The sequence below is a fragment of the Peromyscus eremicus genome, chromosome 6 (genome assembly GCF_949786415.1).
Source record: "Peromyscus eremicus chromosome 6, PerEre_H2_v1, whole genome shotgun sequence".
Lineage (NCBI taxonomy): Eukaryota > Metazoa > Chordata > Mammalia > Rodentia > Cricetidae > Peromyscus > Peromyscus eremicus.
In genome coordinates, this window is record NC_081421.1 from 16,043,759 (window position 1) to 16,070,625 (window position 26,867).

General features: G+C 42.5%; 1 protein-coding gene across 1 annotated transcript in view; it reads right to left on the reverse strand.

The window, feature by feature from the left end:
• The window catches only part of Trpc3 (transient receptor potential cation channel subfamily C member 3), a 67,533-nt gene that overhangs the window by 12,985 nt on the left and 27,681 nt on the right, over positions 1 to 26,867 (reverse strand). Inside the window, exons 4-10 of the mRNA XM_059265242.1 lie at positions 19,929 to 20,093; positions 16,123 to 16,339; positions 15,262 to 15,495; positions 10,366 to 10,630; positions 6,864 to 7,059; positions 4,522 to 4,731; positions 1,384 to 1,467 (exon numbers count right to left, since the gene is read on the reverse strand). Of these exons, the coding sequence (XP_059121225.1) occupies positions 1,384 to 1,467; positions 4,522 to 4,731; positions 6,864 to 7,059; positions 10,366 to 10,630; positions 15,262 to 15,495; positions 16,123 to 16,339; positions 19,929 to 20,093 (1,371 nt within the window). The remainder of the gene's footprint in view (positions 1 to 1,383; positions 1,468 to 4,521; positions 4,732 to 6,863; positions 7,060 to 10,365; positions 10,631 to 15,261; positions 15,496 to 16,122; positions 16,340 to 19,928; positions 20,094 to 26,867) is intronic.

The following is a 26,867-nucleotide window of genomic DNA, read 5'->3' on the forward strand; positions in this document are numbered from 1 at the left end:
GTAAAGGTGGGTAGTTTAACTATTAAAAATTCCTCTTAATTGGTAGCAGAAAGTCATCAAGAAGGGCACATAGATCATCAAACATAACATGGCCAAGTTCATTCATGATAAACGCACAGTAAAAGCACTTGATTATTTCTGTTAGGCTGATATAAAAATCCTGGCTTCATTTCTATCAGTAGAAGATGGGGAAATGAAATAAACTAAGTACCACATTCTAACAGACTGTAAAGTTGTCAAACAAAGAAAGGCTTCCACAATCAAGTTTGTCAAGTTTTCCTCTTCTAAGGAAACTGTATGCAGAGGTGGGTTGTACCCATCAATTAACACCACAGACACTATAAATGCCTTAATCCTCTCTCCACCTTAGACATATTGGAATCTAAAGACGTGAGGATCAAAATGACTAGCCAGATGAAACAAAGAACTATAACTTCTTCTATGCTAGACAACAGTGTCCAAATCTGCAAATAACATCAACATTCAAAAGGTATTTTAAAGTTGTACTGACAAAACAATTGAGCCTCGTGACCATTTGCAAAATACCAGACCTCATACTGACAACATCACTTATTCTCATATTCTGCATCTTCCACTCCTTTCTCTAGGGCAGGGTTTATGCAAATATTCATTCTTTGGAAATTATAGCAACGGCTGAGTGGTTAAGAGCACTTGTTGCTCTTGCAGAGAGAGGATCAAGGTTCGGTTCCCAGTACCCACATGGTGGTTTACAACCATCTGTAACTCCAATTCCAGGGGATCCAATGCCCTCTTCTGACTTCCATGGGCATCAAGCATTCACGTGGTATACAGACATATACATAGGCAAAACACTCTCACATAAAATATATAAATCTAACTTTAAAAAACTATTGAAACACTTTGTTGTCAACATTGCAAAAGCAATCCTTCTTGCTGAGCCTGGTGGTATAGGCCTGTGCTCCCAGCTCCTGGAGACGCTGAGGTAGGAGGACTGAAAATTCATGTCCTGCCTGGGTAACTGAGTTGGAAGTCAAGCCAGGAACCTTAGTGAGACTCTATCTCAAAATAAAATAAAATAAAATAATAAAAAAGACCAGGACTGTAGCTTGGGCAAGGCTCTGGGTTCAAACTTCAGTCTTAAGAAAATAAGAAATAAAGAATTTCAATCTTAAGAAAATAAAAACTATAGAAACAACAAAAAGTCTCTTATTTAGCAAAAAAAAAAAAAAAAAAAAAAAAAGCAAAATAACAAAGAGGTTGAACTCTAATTTTTGAAGTCCCTAACGTCTGACGCTTTGTGTTCTGAAAGGCTTTACAGTATAGATGAAGAATGCACTACTCCATACATACAGAGACATGCAAGGAATCACACACAATAGAGAATGGCTAAGGAGTTCTTACCTGATAGCGTGTTGGCTGATTGAGAATGCTGTTAAAACTGTGTGATTCAAAAACTCTCGAGTTAGACTGAGTGAAGAGGTTTAACTAGGAAAAAAATACAATTAACCTAGTAAATTAGAATACAATCATTTGGAATAAGAAATTTAGTCTATTTGATTCTCTTGGATGGCATTTCTGGAGTCAGCACTTTTGAGGAACATTTTTTTTCGAGTTGGCTTTTATGAGGGAAATAAATATTTCCAAAGGCAAACATCCATGTGAGAGACATGTCCACCTTCATCAAAACACTGTCAAGACACAGTGTAACAGAGCTGTTTATTAAGAACGCATGTTAGAAGTTGGCCCCTACCTAGCATAAGTTTTCCTAGGGACATACAACATTTACCATCCAGAACCCCAATACCTCTGAAGGAGCTGACTGGCTGCTGAACCCAAGTTCCTCTCCTAAGTTGAACAGAAGCGTACCACAGGCATGGGTAGCCTTACAATATCACCTAAATAACACCTCTTCCCAAGCATCTTGCCTTACTCTGAGCAAGGATCAGACCTTTAGAGAGAATTGGGTTCAAGAATGGAGCTTTATTCTCTGTCTCGTCTGTCTGTCTGTCTGTCTGTCTGTCTGTCTATCATATACCCCTGCTCTTGTCTCAAGTTTTGAGTAGGTAGGAGCAGAAAGCAGCAGAGAGCCTAAGGCTGTCCATGCGTCACACAGGCATGAGCAGGGACTTACCATTATTCAAGGGCAAGCTGCCATGGATAAGACATGATTCAAAAGTGCCCCCCACCCAATTATATTTTCTCTACCTCCTTAGCCTCACTGCGACAATTCAGGAAGGTGTGGCAGTCCAGGGCAGATGTGACTGGACTGACTGGACAGGCCTCTTGTTCACCCTTTTGCTAGGACATGCCCTTGGTGATGTTACTTTTCCCTCTGCCACTGGGGGTCAGTATCTGCCTGCTGACTGAGCGAGCTTAGCTGATGCAGCAGGGAAATGTTTCTTAAAGTTCTTCTGGAACAGAACAACAAAAAAGTTGGCATTTCTTCAACTTTTTATTTAATTCATTTAATGAAGGAAGTCTATGCCCATGAGTAATTGAAAAGCTTTAGCTGGGTGTAGTGAGTGGCATATGCCTAGAACCCCAGATGCTGGGGAGAGTGAGGCAGGAGGATCACAAGGCCAGCTTTGGCAATTTAGGAGGCTGTGAAGACAGAGAGAAGCCAAGGCAGGCTGTCCTAGCTGAGAAAAAAAAGTTCCTTCCTCCTGTCAATGGGGCAACATGGTAGGAGTGAGCACCCTGTGGCCAGCTCCCCTGTGGGCCTTCAGAGAGGTCTAAGTGCTCTCTGCTCACCTGGATTTGGGTAGCCACCTTCTACACTATGACCATTTCAGATCCAAAGTCCACAAATTCTGCTGCCTACAGAAAGAAAACTTCAAAATATGTTCTCTGAAACACAAAATGTTGTAAACCCCACCTTGAGAGGCTTTTTTTTTTTAAATAATAAAGACTTAAGTAGCTGAACTTCCCTAAAGCGACAAAACATTTATCAAAATACTGTCACCCAGGACACCAGGAGCCAGCTACTCCTCAGTGACTGAAAAAGGCTAAGAAAGGGCTAAGAATGGACTGCAGAAAGCCTCCACTCCACATATGCCCTGCACTGGCTGCTGGCCGGGTGACCTGGCCCGGGGGAGCTACTTGAATGGCTGTCTCAGCTATAAAATCGGGATAATGAAATCCACTTCACACCGCTGCACAAGGTCTACACACAGCAGAGCACTGTGGAATCGGACAAGGGTGGGCACTGATGGCTGACGAGCGGGGGCGGAGCACATCCCATTTAATCCTCACAGAAGCCCCGCTGCTTTCCTCTTTTAGGTGAGGCGATTTATCTGCGTGACTTGCTGATGAGTCTCAAGAGCCAGAGCTCAGACCCAGGTCTAACCCAGAGGCTTCCCCTTCCTTACACACCATGGCTTCTCACTGTATTTGTGAGATGTTTTTGAACAAGGCATGGACAGCCGGTCACTGCCGCAGGGTCTAATAGCCGTGAGTGATCACATCCATGTCACACAAAAAGCCTTAAATAGCTGCTTCCTTTTAAACTTATTTTTTGATGCTGGGGTCCCACTCCGAGCACAAGGTCACTTTCTGTAGGAGTAAGATTCTAGGGTTATTACAAATCTTGGAAACACAGGTCTACTTTAAAAAAAAAATAAGGAATTAAATCGTATCAACCTTGTCTTTCCCCCAGCTTCAAAGAGAGAAAAGCCTCTACCATTCTCAAGAAGGCCCGTGTTTTATTGTTTCCCTGGGATTCTATACTCTGACAGAGGGAGACCATTTTCATACAAAGTCGCAATGTAGCCCAACTTAGCTTCAAACTTGGTATCCTCCTGCCTCACTCTACCAAGTGCTGAGATTACAGGCATGCACCACCACGCCAGGCTCCATTTTCATAATTTTAGACAGAAACAGTGTTGGAATCTCACACATTTGTTCCCGTCTGCTTCCTTCCCTGTTATTTTAAATCCACCGTAATGTTGTGTCTCCTACCCCAACTCTATATATGGAAACTAAGTTCATAGTGACGAAGTGCCACCTTGAAACTTACCTTCCTGGTTACCAAGTGACTCCAGTGAGTCAACCCAAAAAGCTTTTATTCTTCTTTATAAAGGGCATTCATTGCTATTTGGGACTATGCTCAGGCTCCTATCTATGGCATTTCACTACAGGAAAGATGATTTTGCTCAGTCTCTCTAAATAGAGAGCTAGCGAACGATGCATATGCCAAGGCGAAGACCCGAAGTTAAAGTTACTTAACTTCAGAGTAACTGGTCGGAAGCATGGGGCACACAGATTCAAAGCATTTTTCGACAATAACTTTCTTCTTTGTGTTTAACAAGCTTTTCATTTGCTTGTTTATATTATGGTATTTACATGAGCAGCTGACCCCAAATAGGGCATAGACTAAGTGACTATTTGAAACACTCTGCAGATAGTATTAGTCTATGAGAGACCATGGAATAGACGGCTACCTTCAATATCTTCTAAGTTTACACACGGAAATTAATGAACAAGCATTAAAAGACAAGGAAAAAGACTCAAAACATTTGTTTTGGAGTTCTTAATACCTACCCTGGACTTTGAGTTACCCATTCCCAACTCCAGATCCTTCTGAAGTCTTCTCCTCCTGCATTTGGAAAAGTTAGCGATTCTCATGATGAAATAAACAAACGATTTTGGACTGGGGACCAGACTGAAGGGTGGAGGTAATGTTTTTCCATCATCAAAGTAGGATAACCAAAGTTTTGAACGAGCAAACTTCCATTCCACATCACTGTCATCCTGGTACAAAACAAAACTCATTGTTAGAGCAGTTATGAAATTGTAAAGATTTTATTTTTTACTTTGTGTGTGTGCGTGTGTGCGTGTGTGTGTGTGTGTGTGTGTGTGTGTGTGTGTGTGTGTGTGTGTGCTTGTGTGTGCATATACCTGTAGTGGCCAGAAGAAGCGGACTGTAGTTACAGCTGCATAGTTGTAAGCCACCTGATGTGGGTTCTGGCAACTAAACTCTGGTCCTCTTCAAGAACAGTGTTTGCTCTTAACTTCTAAGACATCTCTCCAGTCACACGGTCACTAAATTTTAAACTAGACATTCTAGACTCGATGTATATTCTTACAGTAACCACATTATGTTTTGAACAGTTAAGTAATTACATTTACCTGCATGAAATTCCTACACGTCTACACAATGTAGACTCACATGTATGCTACTCAAATGCTTTCTCTTCCACACGCCTCTGTCTGTACCTACTGAGATATAACCAGCACTTCCTGCTCCTCACTCCAAGGGAAAGCAAAAAGGCAAGAAAAATTCAGGGTCAAAGAAGGATAAAACTATTAATCACTGTCTCCCTCTGTCACCCCAACCATTTCTTCACATTCATCATTGTTTGTCACTCTCTGCCACCCTCCCTGCTCTCCAGGCCCATCTATACCAGGTTGGTATGGATGTCATGCATCTTACTGTAAAGGCAAAGGGGAAATGGCATTTTTGCTTCATTTATCTTTATTTGTTTTGTTTTGAGGATTTCACACTAGCACAGCCTGGCCTGAAACTCACACTGTAGCTTAGGCTACCCTTCTGTCGCTTCCTCTGAAGTGCTGGCTAACAGGTGTATGCCAACACACTTCACTGGATCACTTACATTTTGAAGTTTGTGTTTGTACTACATGTCCTCTTATGTCACATAAATCCTACAGAGGCCAGGATTCGTCTCCATCTTTTTCTGTTCCCAGTGGTTCCCATGGTGACTGGCACAAACATCTTCACTGACAACGGACATGAAGCAGGGCCACAGGTATAGGAAGTGGGCTCCTTTAGTGCTCAGAGCCCACACTGATGTTACCACACACACAGACATTCACAGTACTGCACCTTTGCCTTCTGCAGGATCTACTGTACTGGTTAATACTGATTGGCACTGTGACAGAATCTAGGATCATCTAAGAGATAAACCCCGGGGCATTCTTGTGAGAAAGTTAATTAAGGTGGCATGACCTACCGCAAATATGGGTAATTGTGGCTCAGGACTGCATAAAATGGAGAAAATGAGCTAAGGACCAATGCTCATCTTTCTCTGTGTCGTGACTGAGAATACAGCGTGACTGGCTGTCTGAAGCTCTTGCTCTTCCCCACCATGATGAACTGTACCCTTGAATTGTCAGCCCCAAACAAGCTCTGCTTTTCTTAATTCGCTTTTGTCACAGCAACAAGAAAAATAACCAATACACCTACCTTCTGTGTCGAGGACACTACAAAAGGGACATCCGTTATAAAATGCACTTAGAAGCCAGGTGTGGTACTGCACATCTGTAATCTCAGCACCCGGGAACATGAAGCAGACGGAGTACCCTGAGTTTGAGGTCTTGGGTGACACAGTTAGGGCCTGGAAGCCTGGCTATAGAGTGAGACACTGTCTTCCAAAACCCAGACAAGCATAGCTGCTTGGTGGAGGTAACACATGGCTAAGAAAGATACTGAATCCAAAAGAGGAAGACATTTAAAAAGTATGAAACAGGCTGGGCAGTGGTGGCGCACACCTTTAATCCCAGCACTGAGGATGCAGAGTCAGGCGGATCTCTGTGAGTTCGAGGCCAGCCTGGTCTACAGAGTGAGATCCAGGACAGGCACCAAAGCTACACAGAGAAGCCCTGTCTCGAAAAACCAAAAAAAAAAAAAAAAAAAAAAAAAAAGTATGAAACAATAAAGAAGGCTACAGAATCAACAAATCCAGAATCCAAAGCAGAGTGGCTTCCAGGGACTGAACATTTTGCCTAAAGAACATAGTCAACTCGACTGTCATATCCTCCACCAGGAGCAGTGCTGGGTGGCCTAGGAATCATAATCCCCCTACAGCCAATATTTCTAGCCAATAGTCTTAAAGCTTTTGATACACAGGGCAGGAAACACTTACCTCAATTTCTTGGTATGAGCTGTTAATCATAGCAATTAGCATGTTGAGTAGAACAACCACCATAGTTACATTGTATATTCCATAAAGAACATATCCAATATTCTCTATAAATTTGTGATCATACTTGAGGACAACAGAAGTCACTTCAGACAGTCCAAATATGGACCAAAACAAAGTCTTGAAACTTTCTTCGACCCTGTTGAAAAATTAAACACAGTAATGAAGAGTTTCCAGCATTAAAAAATAAAAACAAGTCAGTATCTGATGTTACACAGATGTAAACCATTATTATAAAATACTATCATCATAAACTTCTAACAATTGCTTTTTAGAAAATATTACTATTTACTTCATGTGTACTGGTGTTTTGTCTACATGTTTGTCTATGCACCACATGCAGCCAGTGCCTGTGGAGGTCAGAAGAGGGTGTCAGATACCCCGGAACTGGAGTCACTAAGCATGTGGATGCTGGGAATTGAACCCAGGTCCTCTGCAGCTAGAGCTCTTAACTGCTGAGCCATTTCCCTAGCTCCCTAATAATTACTTCTAATAAAAATCTTAAAAGTAGAATTATTGTTATGATATATTATTTTTCACTTTCTTTTGAGGCAGTATTTCACTATGTGGCCCAGGGTGGCCTTGAGTGGATCCTCCTGTGTCCAGCTTCTAAGTGGTAGGATTCCAGGCACATGCCACCATGTCCCCATTGCTCCAGTGCTTAGTAGCAAGTATACCCTGAGGTTCTCAGGAACTGGTGTCAACGCTCAGCTTCACTCATCAGGAGAAAGCTGAAGTGACGTCACAATACCCATGCTTTCCTTCTGGAAGGATGGAAGTTTGGAAGTGGTTTGGAAATTTCAATCAAACTTCCTGGGTTAGGTTTAAAACTAAACATCCACTTCAAAAAAGGGATGTACAATTAATTCATCACGACTTGCAATGAAGTAATTTGCACCAGCAAACAAACAAACTCAATACCCAGGGAACAGGCTAAAGAATTTTGGTGCATCCAGATGGAGGAATGCTGTGCAGCCACTGGGAATAACAAGGCAGATTTATCTTCATACCTTTATAATATAAACCTTTATAATATAATATAAAGGTACATTAAGTGAAAAAAATGTAGCAAGTGTGAACTACTTAGTCATGCGAATACAAAAGAAAGGGCTATATGAATACTTACACTCTTTTTGGGAAAAAAGAAATCTCTGAAAATGTTCAAAAGAAACCATGGATTCCAAGAATGAAAGACAATGAATAGACTGAGGGCTGGTGTGAAGGAGGGGCTTTTCATTGCATTGTAAACACTCCCGTTAGAATTTTTGGCACAAGAACCCACAGTCCCCCCATGTCATCTGTGGGGAATTGGTTCCCAAGGTCCCCATGGGTATCAGTATCTGAGGACGTTCAAGGGACTCCCAAATAAGTGATATTGTATTTTCGCATTACCAGTGTCTCATTTCCGGTATTATGTAAGCCATCTCTTTGGCTACTTACAATAACAAATATAATGCAAAGCTCTGCAAATAATTGTTGTACTACGGTGTTTGGGGAATAATGGTAAGAAAAGAATGTGCATGTTCAAACACAGACACAATTTTTAAAAGAATAATTGGATCCACAGTTGGTTGCATGAGGGATACAGGTTCTGGAAGCCAGCTTCACCTCCTCCATGAGGGTAATGCTCAGTTGGAAGAGGGAGACAAGAGAACTAGAACATCCTAGTCCTTCTAGCACAAGCAGTGTGCAGGCCCTGCCCAGCCTAAGCGCCAGGGTTCACCCCTCACATGACTTTTGTCCACTGGCATTTAGCTCATTTTGTCATATGATCTTCAGATCTGTGGAACAAATACAGAATCCTTAAACCATCACACAGGCCAAAGTCATTGTGAAGTACAGGTGGAAAATTGTCTTTTCCCCCCAGAAAGTTATTTATGAAAACAGTACTTTAAAATATCGCTAACAAACTCTAAATAATAATGAAGCCTATAGACTTGCAGTTTTAAATACTAGTTTACTTATGTATTCCTCTAACCACTCAACCAGTATCACTGGAACATCTAGTATGCTCTTGAAATGTTGTTAGTCCCCGGGACAGAGGCTGGAGAGTGAAGAATCCTGTTCCAATAGAGAGAAAGTTGCCTGTCACAAGACATGGTGAGGTTACGGCGTGTGGAGTCAGGAGGCTGCGGCACACTTTGGCCTCCGTTTCTGCACTTATTACACCCATCACGGCACCACCCTGCCCCTTCCTCTTGTTCCTTTGCAAACTTCCCTGCCTCAACTCCCCGCAGCATCCGTGGGCTGGGTATGTGTGGGAAAAGAGGGCCGTTAGAACGGAAAGGGCACTGTGGTTCTGAGCTCCTACTGTGGGCAAGAGGCTTTACATAACCAGCCTTATGTAATCCTCACGACAACCTTATTTAAAATCTATCATGCTTATTTTAAAAATGAGGAAAATGACACTGAGAAATGTTCAGTAATTTAACCAAAGGGCACAGTTAGAAAATAGCAGAACTGTGTTAAAATCCTGGCCTGCCAGACTTCCCAGACGATATTCTTTCCACTATATTAAGTCGCCAGGCCTTCCTTCAAAAGAGAAAAGAAAAATGTAATCTATCATATGAACTATTGTGAGGCAGAGAGCACAGGGAATTGTGCAGGGTCCTGTCTATTGACCAATGGAGTCACAGGATTTGTTTTGTTTTGTTTTGTCATTTATTATAATAAAGTGAGCTGCTGGTCTCTTTTATCTTTAAGGAAGGCCGGCTCTACAATAACTATTTAAAAAAACAATTCAGATGTCTCCAAGGATGTGCTGCTGTACATTATCTACAGGGAATTTACTGTGTAGCTGGCTCGCAGCTGTGCCATTATGGGGAACAAAGGGGAGCTGGGGAGAGTTTGTGATATTCTTGCCTGCAAGGGTTGAAACACAGGGAGGGCCCCATCCCCATGACAACCAAAGGCCTATGGTGAAAAAGAGACTCTCACAGCCCGGGTAGCTCCATGGTGGGGACCTTGAGGTGACAGTGACTATAGAGGTTAATCAAGAAAGGCTTCGGGAGGAGGTGAATCTTCAGGGCAGGAGCTGGGGCTCTCCTCCTAGGAGCTGCCCTTTCTGCCTACTGTATTCCCTGTACTCACTAGTGACGAACACATTAACAGAGGAGCTGAAAGAGTAACACGGATCTCAAAATGATGATGCTAAATTTAATGTCTACATAATACAAGAGATAGCCACTATTAGACATTTGCCATCCAGTTTTCTTAAAATAGCCCTTTTGGTCTGGTGTTTTTCCAGATCCCGATCAATGTTTGTGGTGGAATCTCACTAAACTCTGAGAGTGGACCAGTGGCCTGTATGACCAGCTGCAGATGCTGATTTTATGGATTGTTTTTCTGCTCTTGAGAATGGCTTTATTATGACAGCTGACAGCCTTCATCTGCTGGACCTGTTAGAATTTCTTTTTATACCTTTTTAGTATGATGTCTTACTTACGTGGTAAAAGCAGGATTGACTTTGGCCCCAAGGTAGTAAGAATAAAGAATGAACATGCCAATCATGAAAGCCAGAAACACCATAATGAACAGAACCATGAACTTAAATATGTCCTTCACGGTCCTTCCAAGGGAGATCTGCAAGGGCCCAAAACTCTCATTTGCAGGGAGGATGTAAGCGATCCGGGAGAAGCTCAGTACCACAGCTATGGCATAGAGGCCTTCAGATATGATCTGAGGGTCAGAAGGGAGCCATTTATCTCTAGCTAGAAAAGGGGAGAGAGAGAGATTGATTAAAACTGGAGTTTTTAATTTATTCCTAACTATGCAAAGCAAATACTGCAAACAGATCCATTATAAAGACAAGTGGTTCCTGCTTCAGATGAAACAATGGCAATTTAATTAACTGTCCAGATACTATTATTATGTTAAACTAGAAACAACATCTTTACTTCAATGGATGAAACCCTATTATGAAGACACCAAGATGGCCTCACATAGCACAGAAACAGAATAAAATACAAAAGGGAGAGATTCAATGTGTCATGGACACAAACTATGTCCTGCACAAGTGACCACTGATATTCACTTTCCCCTTAGTTATCCGCTTTACATACTGGTTGTTTTGCCATGCCATAGGCCAAACCTCAGTGAAACTTATTTTGAAAATCAATTCATCTACCAATTAACACAAGTAAAATGTCCAACAGCCCAACATGACAGAGACCTAATGGGTCTTCATGAAAAAATCTACCCTTCGGATGCCAATGGAGATTGAGAGCCCAATATCACCAGCTTTGGCAAGCATTAATGTAAGCCTAGGAACTGTAGCCATGAGATTGGATTCTCCAGAAGAGCTGCCAGCTAAAGTCGTGCTGGGATCAAGAAAAATGGGCCTTGGCAGTTCGTGTTACTGGAGTTGTATCCATGCCAGTGGATGTCCACACACTCCAGAAGAGAATTTGACATTGCTGCTGCCACTGTTGCTGTTATAGCAATGGCGGCCACCGCTGCTACTGTTTCTGGGATTACCATTTCATAATTGCTTACTACAGCTATCACAGTGGAGACCCTAGCAACAAAAGTAGCTACCACAGTTAGTTAATCTTCCATTCTATTGGGCATGATAAATTTAATTCAGTAGTTATATACATCTCGATTGGCTTTGAAAATTATAAATTTATAAACTCAAGTTCCAGTTGCTTTTGGGATACTATCTTACAAGAACTCCAATGTACAGGAAGGGAATGGCTCAGTTGCCTTTAGCCTACTGGCTATGGGTGAGATAGGACCTCTGTTGGTCTTTTCTGTGTTGAACACACAGATTGCAAGCCCAGTGCCACTTTGAGATCTTTGGCAGCAGTTAACTCTGCAGCTCACACACGATTGAGCCTGTATGATAATGAGTATTCAGAGACGAGTAAGGCCTGGGGGGCACTCACCAACCTAAGACAGAGCACCTGTGTGGCCTGGGCAGGCGTCTCCATGATGGGTAAGGTGACCTGCTAATGTCCACGCAACCCAAGTCAGAAGCTCATTTTTTAATAAAAGGGGGACCTGTAGGTCCCTGGCCCCGTTTTGGGTAACTGTTGCCTTGCTTGCTGACCTTGACCTTGATATCCTCCCTATGCTAATTCCCTGCCAGGTTCTACCCTCCTGAATGCTTAAGGGAAGTTCCTTGTCTGTGTATCCAGAATAATGGGCGTTAACAGCTTAGATGCAAGATTGTAAAACATCACTATCGAACTTCTGCCCTCCGGGGTTCTCCCATTGTGCTGTAAGCCTGTATTTAAGACCTCCTCCCTCCTTCAATAAATGACATTCGGCACTTAAAATTAAATATATATATATATATATATATATATATATATATATATATATATATATATAATTGAATGAATACTGCTAATGTAATCTATGAATACCACAAATGTGATTAATATCATGAGTGTAATTAATGAATATCATGAGTGTAATTTAAAAAATAAAAATTAAAAAAAATACTCCAACAGCACGGAGGGAGAGTATTACCAAATCACAGTGGTGCTGACCCTGTGAGAGCCGAGCCATGTGGCAGGCTCCCAGGAAGTGTAAATGTGTTAGAGGCAGACCCCGAGTGAGGACCCCAATACTATACAGCAGATCTGGTTCCCTGGCAGGCCAATGAAATACTACACGGTTAATTCTGTGCAAACTGAGTCATCTCCAAAAGGATGGCTGCACTGTAGACATTTGCAACAGCGAACTGAACATCTGTCAAATGATTGCTGTGCGTTGGACACTGCCTCCAGTGACCCAGTGTTACTTCTCTTTTTATAAAGACAAGACTTAAAAATATACATAAAGGAAGTCAGGAAGTCTGGTTTAATAAATTCCCTCCAGCCAACGGTTACTAAAAACATATGAATAAATTTGAATACACAGCTTATAGAAACAATCAAAATAACATGTCACATAAAACAAGATTTCAATCCTTTAATTATAAATGGTGTCCATTTGCTCCTTTGAGCCAATGTCCTTAGTACATTGTTGTAGAATATTATTTTAAGGTGTGTTACTTTTGTTTATGCTGTGGAACATTTGTTTAATGATGCAAGGACGTGTTGCATTCTTTTATGTTGCATTTGTTTAACTCTGTGAAGCTGTGTTACTGTGCCTGTCTAAAACACCTGATGGTCAAATAAAGAGCTGAATGACCAATAGCGAGGCAGGAGAAAGGACAGGCGGGGCTGGCAGGCAGAGAGAATAAATGGGAGGAGAGATCTGGGAGGAAGACATCAGGGGCCAGCCACTCAGCTACACTGCCAGCTACAGAGCCAGTCACGGAGTAAGAGTGAAAGTAAAATTACAGAAGTAAGAAAAGGAAAAAGCCCAGAGGCAAAAGGTAGACAGGTTAAGTTAAGAAAAGCTGGCTAGAAATAAGCCGAGCTAAGGCTGGGTGTTTATAGTTAAGAATAAGCCTTCATGTGTGATTTATTTGGGAGGTGGGTGACACCCCCCCCCCAAAAAGAGCAAGAACAACCAGCAACAGTACATTAAAATCTTGCTTGTTTTTTAAAAATAATTTAATTATTTTTATTATTTTATGTGCACTGGTGTTTTGCCTGCATGCATGTCTGTGTGAGGGTCAGATCTTGGAGTTACAGATAGCTCTAAGCTGTGTGGGCGCTGGGATTTGAACCCAGGTGAGAGTCAGTGCTCCTAACTGCTAGCCATCTCTCCACCCCCTAAAAGTCTTGCTTGTTGATGATGACTGATAATGTGTTTAAATTGCATGCACTGCAATATTGTATATTTTGGAGACTTCCTAAAAATGTCAAAGTATCTATTCCCTTCACAACACTGAGTCCTAGTCACACTTACAGACTCTTCCTTCCGACCAACCACAACACTTGTAAATTCTAAATTTTAGGCTTTCTTATCTGTAAAATGAGTGCCAGACAATAATTTCTATAAATAAATAAAATTCTATTTTAATTAATTTATTGTGGTATTTGGGCTAGGCAAGTACTCTAGGACTATGCAATATCCCTATGACTTTATTTAATTAATTTTTTTATTATTTTTCATTTATTCACATGCAGGATCTCACTAAGTTGCCCTGGCTGACCTAATCTATGTAGCCTGGCAGGTTTTGAGCCTGTGGTTCTTCTGTCTTAGCCTCCTGTACAGCTGGGATTGTAGGCCCCACTAACATACAACTATAATAAAAATTTGCAGGCTGGAGAGATGGCTCAGAGGTTAAGAGCACTGACTGCTCTTCCAGAGGTTCTGAGTTCAATTCCCAGCAACCACATGGTAGCTCACAACCATCTGCAATGAGATCTGGTGCCCTCTTCTGGCCCGCAGTCATACATGCTGTATACATAATAAATAAACAAACAAACAAATAAATAAATCTTTTAAAAAAATTTGCCTGCTACAGCTCCATAATACTGGTTTGTAAATAAATAAATAAATCTTTAAAAAAAAATTTGCCTGCTACAGCTCCGTAATACTGGTTTGTGCTGACAAAGAAGCCCTCAGTGCCCTTCCACCTGGACATCCTTGCCACGAGAAAGATACAATACCCTCTCCAGTGTCTACTGCTTCCACAGCCTCCTTCTCATAGGTACGAACTTTAGGTCCTACATCCTGCCTCTGCTGAATTTTCCTTTATTTTATTCCAGGCCCCTGAGCACCTAGTTTTTCAGATTCTGAAGCTCATGCTCTCCCTACTGCCCACAAACACTCTACACATTTCTCATGATAAGCATACGGTGGTTGTCTATTAATCTGAGGTTTGGCATTCCATAATTTCAGTGATTGATGATCAGCTGTAGTCCGGAAATATCAAACAGCAAATTCCAGAAGCAAACAATGTACGTGTTTTAAGCTGCCCTGCCTTCTAAGCATCCTAACAGTACAGTCTCCACTGGCTCCATCCTTCACCCTGTCCAGTGTCTCCACGGTGGATAGGCTGTGTGCCCCTTAGTGCCTGAGTACCAGTGGAGCTTACCAGCCTGACAGTCTCCACACAGTAGGCGCTGTGGTGAAGAAACTTCTATCTTCCTCAATAATAACCCTAGATAGAACTCAAAACTGCTGATTCTGGCAATTTTATTACCGTAGACTATTATAATTTTTGTTTTATTAGTTATTAATCAATCATGGTCTCTAATATATAAATCAAGCTTTATCACAAGCACATATTTACATGTGAGAAAGGACCCAGTATATGTAGGGTTTGATTCTACCTGTGGTTTCTGGACTCTTAGAACATCCCCAGTTCTGATAGGAGAGCTACCATGTCTTATATTTTGGGTTGTGAGCCTAGCCTTTAACAGCTGAGGCATCTCTCCAGCCATTTCTTCCCGAAATGTCCTTCCTGAAAGGGACCCCGCAGCTGACAACTCACCGTAGGTGAAATACTGAACCTCAGGTGGGAGTGTGACTTCGCTAAGATCACTCTCTTGCACGTGGTTGTCCACGTACTGCTGAGCTTTTGTTGCCTGCAGGAAAGCTAGGAACCTGGCTGTGAAGGCAGCAATGAAGATGGAGAGCATGCCAAAATCAAGCACATTCCACAGCTGCACGATGTACTCCCGGGGTCCTTCCAGCCAGAGTTCCTTACACTCCGACCACATCATCCCTGCACAAGAAACCAGAGGCGTGCATTAGATCATACAGCTCAGGCTGAGCTGATACTATGTCCACACCCAGGAAAGGTCCTGGTGGAGCTGAGTGGAAAGGAAGTTTCCGTTTGGGGACTGATGGACATCACGTCGGATTTGAAAGAACTGGCCTACTCAGTCAGAACAGCAAGGACACAGGTTGGGGCAGAGCACAGAGCACTCTGGGATACAAAGCAGTGCACAGGGTGCTTCCATTCCTGAGATGGAGCAGAACTTTTTCCCCTCATATTACCTCAAATTTTTCCTTTAACACAGCCACTCAAAATGAGTTATCTGAAGTCAAGTAACAAACAGCCTGAAAATGAGAACACTCCTAAAATCCCTGAAACTAAAGCAATATATAACAGTCTCTTTAGCCCCAATATTTCAATTAAATAATTAGACCCATGCTAATAATTTAGTGTCAACATACACCTTTCAGCATTATCTAGTATTGAATCATTCAGTTACTTTCTTATTTAGCTTACGTTTAATGGTTATATGTGATGTTCTCATCATACATAGTATAATGGTTTTAGTAGAAAATGGCAATCACTTCAGTAACTACTGTTTTGGATAGAAATTAGGGAACTTAAAAGGCTTACCAAGAACCCAGACCATAATTAGCATTTCTGTCCATGTGAACTGGGTGGTCTTCACCCTGAAGATCTGCTTGGGATAGTCAATAACAGTGATGTTTGGCAGTGTGGTGATACCTTCAAACCTGTCTGAGGCGTTGAACACAAGCAGACCCAGAAAGATGATGAAGGAGGCAGCGTGTGCCACGAACTTCATGAAAGGGCTTCGGAGAATCTTCCCCAGCTGTAATGACAGAGAGAGGGAGAGGGAGAGGTGACAGAGAAGGAGATGGGAGAGGGAGGGGGAGATGGGGAGGGGAAGAGAAAGGGAGGGAGAGATGGGGGAGAAGGGAGGGAGAGATGGGGGAGAAGGGAGGGAGGGAGAGATGGGGGAGGGGAGAAGGAAGGGAGGGGAGATGGGAAGGAGAGGGAATTGTGGGTAGGGAGAGATGGGAGGAAGGGGGGAGATAGGAGGAAAGGGGAGAGGGCAATGCTCTAGAAAATTTGGCTTCTATTCATAACAATCACTATACAGGATAAAAGTGAATAAGTGAAGGAAGTTGGAACACTTTCTGTTTGCTTCAGAAGAGCTATTCAGGCTTGTCCAACCTTTGGATAGTTATGAATGTTGCCCAACACATTTGTAGACATCAAGTCACAATGTCAAAAGGCTGGACTCCCCTGACAGTTATGCATTGTGAAAATTACTCCTTTTTAGGGAGATTTTCCCTCTAAAATTAATTTCTAAATGCCTACTATGCTGTACACTATGCTGCCCTGACTGACGCCCTTCTGGAAACTCCAGTATAAGGGATGGCTCTTACTCTTATTTCTGCATGAAAAACTATTGCAAAGTCAAAGTTCTTAGGCCTGGAAAGGAAACCTGAGTTTATAGACTCACATAGGGCATTAAACGCTTTCTGAAGAGTAAAATAATTACTACACTGTAAACAAGTTTTAGTTTTCACTTTCAAATAATCCAGAATCATCATACCATACATCATATTTTAAAAGGAAGAAAATATTAGAATCAGGATAAATATCTTATCAATTACCACTTACATAATAGGAAGAAATAAAATAACTAGAATGTCCAAGTAAGGTAGCTTGATCGAAAATAATCTCTGAGTTTTGAAAATGATGCATATAAGAAAGACATTTTCAATGATCAGCTTATAATTGTTTGAAGGTGATTCCTTAAAAATATCCTGTGATACACTGTCCTTAAAAGTCTCATGTTCTGCTGGGTGGTGGTGGCACACGCCTTTAATCCCAGCACTCGGGAGGCAGAGCCAGGAGGATCTCTGTGAGGCCACCCTGGTCTACAGAGTGAGATACAGGACAGGCACCAAAACTACACAGAGAAACCCTGTCTCAAAAAAAACCTAAAAAAAAAAAAAAAAAAAAAAAAAAAGTCTCACATTCTAACAGGAAATGAGAAGCAGTTCCTCTTGTTCCCAGGGGCATCCACAGTCCAAGGATTAGGTACATTACACTGGATATATTTGTTCAGTATGTCCTCTATTCTGCATACTCAGAGCCTGGTTTTTAACTCAGTCTGTGACCTTCAAAACAGATTTGGTTCACATTTGGAAGACTAACTTCAAACAAATGTCCAGAACCTTAATCTGCTATCAACAAATGACCAAAGAATGTCCAGTACTTCTGAATTTGAACACTCGTGCACACAGACAGTTGTTACATTTCCATACCGGACACAGAAAATTGAGCAACAATACGATTATGCATCGCTGCTTAGACAGCTGCAGAGGGTGTGCTTCGCATCACTGCCAAGGCACCTGCAATTCTTGGGAATTGCCAAGTCTGTTTTCCTTAAAGGTTGATCTTTAAAACTTTAAATGAGGGGCTGGAGCAATGGCTCAGTGGTTAAGAGCACTGGCTGCTCTTCCAGAGGACCCGGGTTCTATCCTAGACCCACATTGGGGTTCAGAACCATCTGTAACTCCAGTTCCAGGGGATCTGACTCCCTCTTCTGGCCTCCACTGGCACCAGGCACATAAATGGTGCACAGACATACAAGCAGGCAAAATGTGCACATAAAATACAATAATAACAAAACTTTAAATGAGATGAAAATAAAACAGTATACTCATCTTTAAAATGGGTTATATGTGGAGTTTTTTTCTTTTTCTTTTACAGTATTGGAGCCAAGGCTCACGCACACTAGGCAAATGCTCTAATGCTGAGCCCTGTCCCCAGCCTAAGAACGCCTCACCCAGGTCTGTGTGCAGAGGCTGGAGGTCACCATCAAGTGTCATTCTTCTGGGACTCTCACCTTGGTTTTTGAACCTAGAGTTTACTAGTTAGTTAGACTGGCTGGCTAGCTAGTCCAGGAATCTTCCACGTCAGCTCTCCAGCAGAGACTATAGACACATGCCATCATCCCTAGATTTGCATATGGCTACGAGGGATGGAACTTGGGTACTCATGCTTGCAAGACAAGCACTTCATCCACTAAGGCACCTCCAGCCTGAGAATTCTCCAGTTATCTCTTTACTCTGTGCAATAAGCACAGCCATGCACAGGCTCCAGGAACGGCTAAGTTCCTACACTACACAGGGAGCTGTTATTTTAATAAGAGGTAAAAATGTACACCCCAAGATGCCTACTGCAACCTTAACCTGCTCTAATTGACTGAGATACCTGAAGACAGACTCTTGGGTACCAGAACTTTGTGATGCATTTCCTCCAGAAAGGGAAATTGTTCAGGTTATAAGTTTCTGTTCACTGCAGGCTCTTATGTGATTTATGTTCTAGTCTTTAGTGTTTATGTATTTCAAGAATTGTAGAGTAGCTTCTCCATGATACATAACAAAGAATCCAGCAGTCATCAAACTTGGTCAAAATGACAAACTTTCTACCTTTTATTGTGTGGGGCAGCTCAACAAGGAAATGAATGGATTAACATCCTCACACATGTATACACCGGGAGGAGACTGCTGAGCCACGGGGCAATGTTAGACTTACAGGGTCATTTGTAAGTGACCTTGACTCATTTTGCCTGAAATAGATTCTGATTTAAATAAAACCAGACTTGTGAATATAAACACGAGATTAAAGGACCTGAGGGCAGCTCCTTCTCCAGGGAAGTGCCCCTTATTATCAGAATACAGATTCTGTTAGCATGATTCCTGTTCTCTTCCACATCTTGGGTAGGGGATTCCATAACCACAACCAAACTAGCTCTCCTTGGGCAGGTCGAGAGGAGAAAGGCACCAGAGTGATCAAAGCAAAGTCAAACAGTTTAAAAAAACTGAAAGCCCCCAAGTGCAGTTCTACTCACTTTGGAACTTTCTGGAAGAACAAAGAACTTGAGGACCCACTGTGGGCATTATTGAAAGTTAAATAATACCACTGATATCCATGTGCTTAACACTCAGCCCAGGTGTTTCTAATGGATTCAGATGAGTGCCCTGAAAATAGTTAGCAATTTTGTGGTCCCACTGAGTGCAGCCGTCTACTTCCCTTCCCTTCTTCCGGCCAGCCTCGGCCACACTCTTCTTATTACGCTCTCAGGAGTAACTGCACAAATGCTACTTCACTCTGGCCACTTATTCCTCCCTGTCTGCCATGGGCATTTTACCCTAAAAGCATTAATATGTCATGCCTGCAAATGTGATCCGTTTTGCTAGTACCAACTCCTTTCCAGGTCTATCCTCAAGTTGATCCTCCCACTAAAAAGTAGAATATGTGTTCCACAGTCACTTAAAACGCAGAGCCAACGAGGTGGGAACCTGACCTTTAGCTTTTGCATTTCCCCAACAGAGATACCCATGACACCAGGTGCAGAGGGAAGGCGGAGAGGCTAGTACCCTGCTACAAGGTGCAATCCAATAGCCGATAGCCAGGAATGGAAGGCCCAAGGCCACGACCAACACCACCAGGCACTTGATAGCGATCGTCTGCTCCCGAAGGCCAGAGAGATTCTCATACCAGATCGTCAAAAGCTGTTGCTGGCAGTTGGGGTGAGCCACAAACTGTTGGGAGGAGAGGGAGAGAGAGACAGGTTAGCATTCCCCTGTCCACAGCAGAGCATCCCAATACATCCCTTTCCAGAGCACAGCCTGTAAAACCGCCTTTGTCTTCTCTCCGCTATTCAAACTTGCTTCCTCTTAGTACTAAGGCGGAAACCGAGGGAGAAAGTTGATGCTGCCTTTTCTCACAGTCCTGTCTGGTCACTGACTCCTCTCTGGCAATGCGTGACACTGGCTCTCTTGTGACAGTACGCCCCCACCACGCCCCTTGTCAGCTTTCTTGCATTCATTTCAAAATGGAAAAGGAAAACGGTTATTTGGCTTACTGTTGACTGGAAGTAAGAGAAATGTTACTAAACTTCTGGGTTACTCCCCAAATACTACACATATGAAAAATGCATAAATGACGCCTACTTGAGCCTCTGTGCTGTGGCTGAATACGAAAGGATCTGCAGAGCTGTTACTGAGCCAGCAGATATCATGCAGGCCACACGAGCACCGCTCCTAACTGCCAAGCCATCTCCCCAGCCGGTTTCGTTTTTGTTTTTTTTTTTATAATGGTTTTTCAAGACAGTGTTTCTCTGTGTAGCTTTGTGCCTTTCCTGGAACTCGCTCTGTAAACCAGGCTGGCCTGAAACTCACAGAGATCTGCCTGGCTCTGCCTCCCGAGTGCTGGGACTAAAGGCATGCGCCACCAACGCCCGGCTCGTTTTTTTTTTTTTTTTTTTTTTTTTTTTTTTTTTTTTAAGCTTGTGCATTTAATTTCTATACACTTGTATCTTGCCTCTAAAACATTTTTAATTTTCTGACACAGGGTCTCATACTGTAGCCCAGGCTGACCTAGCAACTGCTTTCTTTGTTGGGTGACTTATTGTGAAATCAGCATTGCTGTGGGGCAAAGGCTGTATCTTCAAATTCACATTTTGAACTCCAACCTCCCAATGTGCTGGCCTTAGGAGGCCGGGCTTCAGGGCATGCTTGGGGCCTGGGGACAGAGTACATGAGATGGTTGGTGACTTTGGTGCCTCTCTGTAATACACACACACACACACACACACACACACACACACACACACACACAAACACTGGAGACCCCAGCCAGCGGCCAGGCTGAGAGCAAGAAGCTGGGTATACCAGGAAAGCCACAGGGTGAGCATAGAGTACCATCAGATCAGATCACTGTTTGGGGAGACAAGCATGTACTTTTCTGGGCAACCCAGATGTTTCTATAAGGTACAGAGTATCCACATGGCTAAGAGACAAATGTTCTGTGTCCATTTGGGTGGATGAACTCACTTCCCTCTAGGGAGTATCTGCTTGCTATGGCTTGAAAGCATCTCCTTTAAAATTCTGGTGTTGTCATGTGACATTCTGAAGAGGGGAGAAAGGTAAGGGCTAGAGGAGGTGGTGAGACCCCCCCCTCCCCATATTGTTAGTCTGTAGTTTCAGCTAGTTAGGAGGCTGGAGGCAGAAGGATCACTTGAGTCTAGGAGTTCAAGGCTGGTCTGGGTAACTCAGCAAGATCCTGCGCTTACAAAGAACAACCCAACTAAGAGATGGCACAGCCCTTGCTGAAGGATGAAGACCATCATAGAAGAGCCATCTGGAGTTTGTCAGATTGCTCTTCCATTCTTCCACCACACGGGGGCACTGTTAGTGCTTCTGGAGGACACAGCCCTGGGCCAGTACCTTCATCTTGGACTTTCCACCCCAGAACAGTGAGAAAACACATCCTGTTCTGTAATTCACCCAGCCTCAGTAACTGTCACAGTAGCACAAATGAACCAAGACCCTGCCTTTCTTAGGGCCTAAACTGTACAAAAATTGTATTATTGCTATTGTGTGTGCATGTGTGTGTGAGCCTGAGGGTGCCATGGAGCTAATGCAAGGGTCAGAAGACAACCTGTGGATTCTCTTCCACCTCTATGCACGATCTGCAGTGTCTTAGGGTTTCTATTGCTCTGAGAAACTCCATAACCGAAAGCAACTTACAACCCTCAGGTCACCCTCCAGCACCAAGGGAAGTCAGGGCAGGAACCTGGAGGCAGGAGCTGAAGCAGAAGCCATGGAGGAGTGCTCTTTACTAGCTTGCTGCTCCCTGACTTGCTTAGTTCATTTATTTTATGATTATTATTTTTTAAATATAACCTAGGATCATCCTCCTAGGGGTGCCATTGCCCATAATGGGCTGGGCCCTCCCACATCCCCACAGACTTGCCTGGAAGCAACCTGATGGTGACATTTTCTCAACTGAGGTTCTTCTTCCTAGATAACCCTAGCACAGGGGGTTGACCTCAGGTTGCCACGCTTTCCTGGCAAGCACCTTTCCTCACTAAGCCATCCCACCAGCCTGCTTTTGTTTGTTCTGATTTTGAGCCAGGTTCTTACTCTGTAGCCCAAGCTGGCCTAGAGCAGAAAGCAATCCTCCTGCCTCAGTCTCCCTCTCATGCCGGGATTATAGGTCTGAGCCACTCCCAACACTTGAGGACAGAAATAATGTTTTGGTCTTGGACTTTTCCCTCCCACTCCTCCCAACAGGGCAATCTTTAAATCTGAGGATGTGCATTAGCGCACTGATTACCCTTTCTACATAGTGTATGTGAGATGATCCACGTAGACCCTCGTGGCTTGCACCACATGCTACCACCACTTACTATATGTTAAACCCTAGCATTTTACCTGTTATAAAATTCAGCCTAACTGGCCTGTTTCCTGCAAATAGGAACACAGCCTGTGCTCTTCTTGAGATATATAATATCATATCTATTGAATTAGTTTAAAATCCATACAAATAGATTTTCCTCAACAATTTAAAACTCCTAATACATAAAGCACATGTTAAAAAAAATACAACCAATACAACATTAGCAAGTGAGAGCAAAGCCCCCTAATCTATCAGGAGATGTTTTTTTTTTTTCTTCTTTTCAACAACTTCAAAATAGGGCAGTGACTTTTATCTCTTAAACCACTCTATTTATTTCCTGGAAAAATACCATTATGATAGCACACTGTCATAGCTGGCTGCATCAGATTTGTATGTTGTTTTCCAACTTCAGTGGACCAGCAAATTGAAGTCATTACAAAAATAATACCCTGATTTGAGGTTTTCTGATTCGAAGAGAAAGTGCTGGACACATAAGAACATTTCAATCTTTCAATATAGCAAAACTATCACAGCATTACAGAACACATACGAACACACACACACACACACACACACACACACACACACACACACAGAGACAGAGAGAGACAGAGAGAGAGAGAGAGAGAGAGAGAGAGAGAGAGAGAGAGAGAGAGAGAGAGAGAGAAGGGAGAGAAATGACTAATAGGATGTAAGCTGAACCACCAACCAGGGCAGGAGATGGAAAACAACAGACTAAGCTTATACTTAAAATGATTGTGTTATGCTATCTTTTTGAACTGTCCTCAAGCGGGTACTGCTGAACAAAACCCTTGGGGAGTTTGCTCTTGTTTTAAGGACATTGTTATGTTAGTCACATGCACACCCCCCATTCTCCCTCTGCACCACTCGGGGCTGAGGCCTCTCACTCCTTCTGCAGAGAAACACACCCGTGGATAACTGAATGTGCCCATATTGCTGCAGGTCTAATTTTTAGATTACTCTTCTGTTAAGGATGAAATTGGAGCACTGGGGGAGAACTCCGGAAATTATTTTTCTCTAGAGCCTCGTTTTACGGACTAAATAGCCTACCAATCCTCTCAACAAATTTCCTATAATAAACATTGCTCACCGCGACGTAGGTATAGATGGAGGTGTGTGTGGGTGGGGAAGCCCTGATTTCATAGCTCAGAACAGTGGAGAGGTATGACCAGAATTAGAACTCAAAGAAGCATCCTCTCCAAGGCAGAGGAGACACAATTGAACCCTGATTTAATCAACACCACCAAGTACTGGAACTATTCTTTGAGAGCAGGAAAATAGGTTTCTATGTTAGCATTTATTTATTTTGAGAGAAGGTTGAAACAGGTTTCAATAGGGACCCCAGGCTAGCCTGGGGCTAGTGGTCCTCCCACCTTAGCCTCATGAATATTAGGATTACAGGCATGTGCCACCACACCTAGCTGATATGTTTATTATCACAGGGTTTGAAATTTTAATTTATTTTTTGTTAAAAACACTTTAGATTTATGAATTTTATGTGTTATGAGTGTTTTGCCTGCATGTATTGTATGTATGTGCACCATGTACATGCCAACGAATGGTTGTGAACCATCATGTAGGTGCTGAGAACTGAACCCAAGTCCTCTGCAAGCACAACAAATTCCCTTAACCACTGAGGAATCTCTCCAGTCCCCTTTCTTTCAGATTTTGTTTGTGATCTTTCTAGTGTACAGAAGTTCCAAACTATATATGTTGTCAAGTTATCTGTAATTTTGTTAAGATTTATTTTAAAATAATTTTTAAAAATTGTATGTGTAGCCAGGCAGCAATGGCGCACACCTTTAATCCCAGCACTCAGGAGGCAGAGCCAGGTAGTTTGAGTTTGAGGCCAGCCTGGTCTACAGAGCGTGAGATCCAGGACAGGCACCAAAACTACATGAGAAACCCTGTCTTGAAAAACAGACAACAACAACAAAAATGTATGTGTGTAGGTGTTTTACTTGCATGTATATATGTCACACGTGTGCCTAGTGTCCACAGTGGCCAGAGGAGGGTGTTGGATTCCCTGGAACTGGAGTTACGAATGGTTGTGAGCCACCATGTCAACAATGGGAACCAAACCTGGGTCCTCTGCAAGAGCAGCAAGGGCCTTTAACCTCTGAGTCATCTCTCCAGGCCCTCAAGATTTCTAATATTATTATATCAAAAAGGTCCTTCCTAACAAACACTAAATTCATAGTCATATATGTTGATTGGTAATAAATTTATTGCTGACGATACCACATACATTGTAACCTATACATCAACTTGTTTAAAATGAAGGCATTCACTCTTCAAGGTGGGTTGGCTAACAGATGCACCTTTGTAGATGAGCTGTTTCTGCTAATATGACACTTTCCATGGAATGATAAAAAGCCTGTGACAACTGAAATCAATTCTCTCCTCTCAGGTGCCAAACAGAAGAGATTCATATTGCAAGACCCGTGACTTTGTCTGGACACTTTTCTAAAAATGGCTTGCCATCAATCTTGTTCAAAATCATCTTCCCCCCAACATAAGCAAAACCTCCCAGGAAGAACACTCTGAGGAGGCATTTAATTATCTTAGAACTGATCTGTTCCCTAAAAGTTGTTTTCTTTCAATTTGTAGTGAAAATAAATTTTCACATCATTAGTGACTGACCCAAATCCCATGGATATGACACATAAAAGTTCTCTGTGTTATGGTGGAGGTGTGTGTACATATGTGAGTGAACGTGTGTGTGTGTGTGTGTGTGTGTGTGTGTGTGTGTGTGTGTGTACAAGTGTGTCTGGGCACACATTCTCACACCTAGAAGGTGTGGGAGAGAAAGGTTTCTCCACCCTTGCTTTGTGTTATAATATAAATAAATGCTGGCCTAGGTTCCATTGGCCTGAGATGCATGGCAGGCTTGAGTTGCAAGAGGCCTTCGGACAACCAGAGTCCCCCTCCTGATAGTGCCAGCACTGGCCACTCACGGCAGATGAGCCCCATCCAAGTCCTGGGCTTGGATCTGGGAGAAGTTTCTGGATGTTTGGGTTATATAAGCATGTCCCTTTGCCTTTCCTAGTGAGTCTGAGGAATCTTTGTTAACCTCTTTCCTGATAAATCAGTTCAATACCAAGGACTGGACTTAGAACAAGGAACATGAAATTGTCTTTGATACTTCAACTTGCATAAGAGCTGTCCTTCTGACATGAAATTTTGTAACAGAAATGCTGTAAGCTAATATTTAGGGAGCCGTCATAAAATAGTCTTTGTGATAGTTATATGCATTATCTCACATAATCTTCAAACAACTGTTATTTTCCCACTCTACCCAAGAGTAGACCATAAGAGATGTCCGTGGCCAGTCAAGAGCCCACAGTGATATCCGGACATGACTCTGGCAGCTTGGATCTACTGTCTGTCCTTGTAAGCACGAGAACACCAAAGGAAGAAGAGAAGACAGAGCTGTTCACTGATGACCAGATGGTACTCTAGATACTCTAGATCCACCCCTCACATAGCTGCTGCCTAGTCAGCATCTATCTTTTATTATAAAAGGTTTATTTTATTTTAAATTTGAGTGTGTGTGTGTGTGTGTGTGTGTGTGTGTGTGTGTGTGTGTGTGTGTGTAGGGAGGAGGTTGTTGTCCAGCATTGAATCCCCTGGGGCTGGAGTTACAAGTAGTTGTGAGGCACTCGACATGGGTCCTCTGGAAGAGCAGGACATGTTTCTGACCACTAAGCTCTCTCTCCAGCCCCTGTCAACTTCTCTTAAGTACAAAAACCCTTCTCTATTACATAACATACTTAAATTATCCAATTCCAGAAACTGAGATTTTCACCATATGAGATATTTTAACTACAGTTTTCATAAATTATTTAATAGCCCAATGCAAATTATAAAATGAAAATACAAAATAGTATTTTTGTAGTAAATATAATAAAAGTAATTGTAGTCTTTATTTATGGTCCTGGCATGACAACCTCCATATCCATGTTACATCAGACACATCATTTAAGCTTGGCAACCCTCAGTTTCCTTCAATAGTACTCTTATTATCTACCTTACCTGGTTTATAGGGAAATAAATAACAGGCTTATAGTGAGGATCAACATGCAAATGTATGTTATGGTATCTTACAAAGG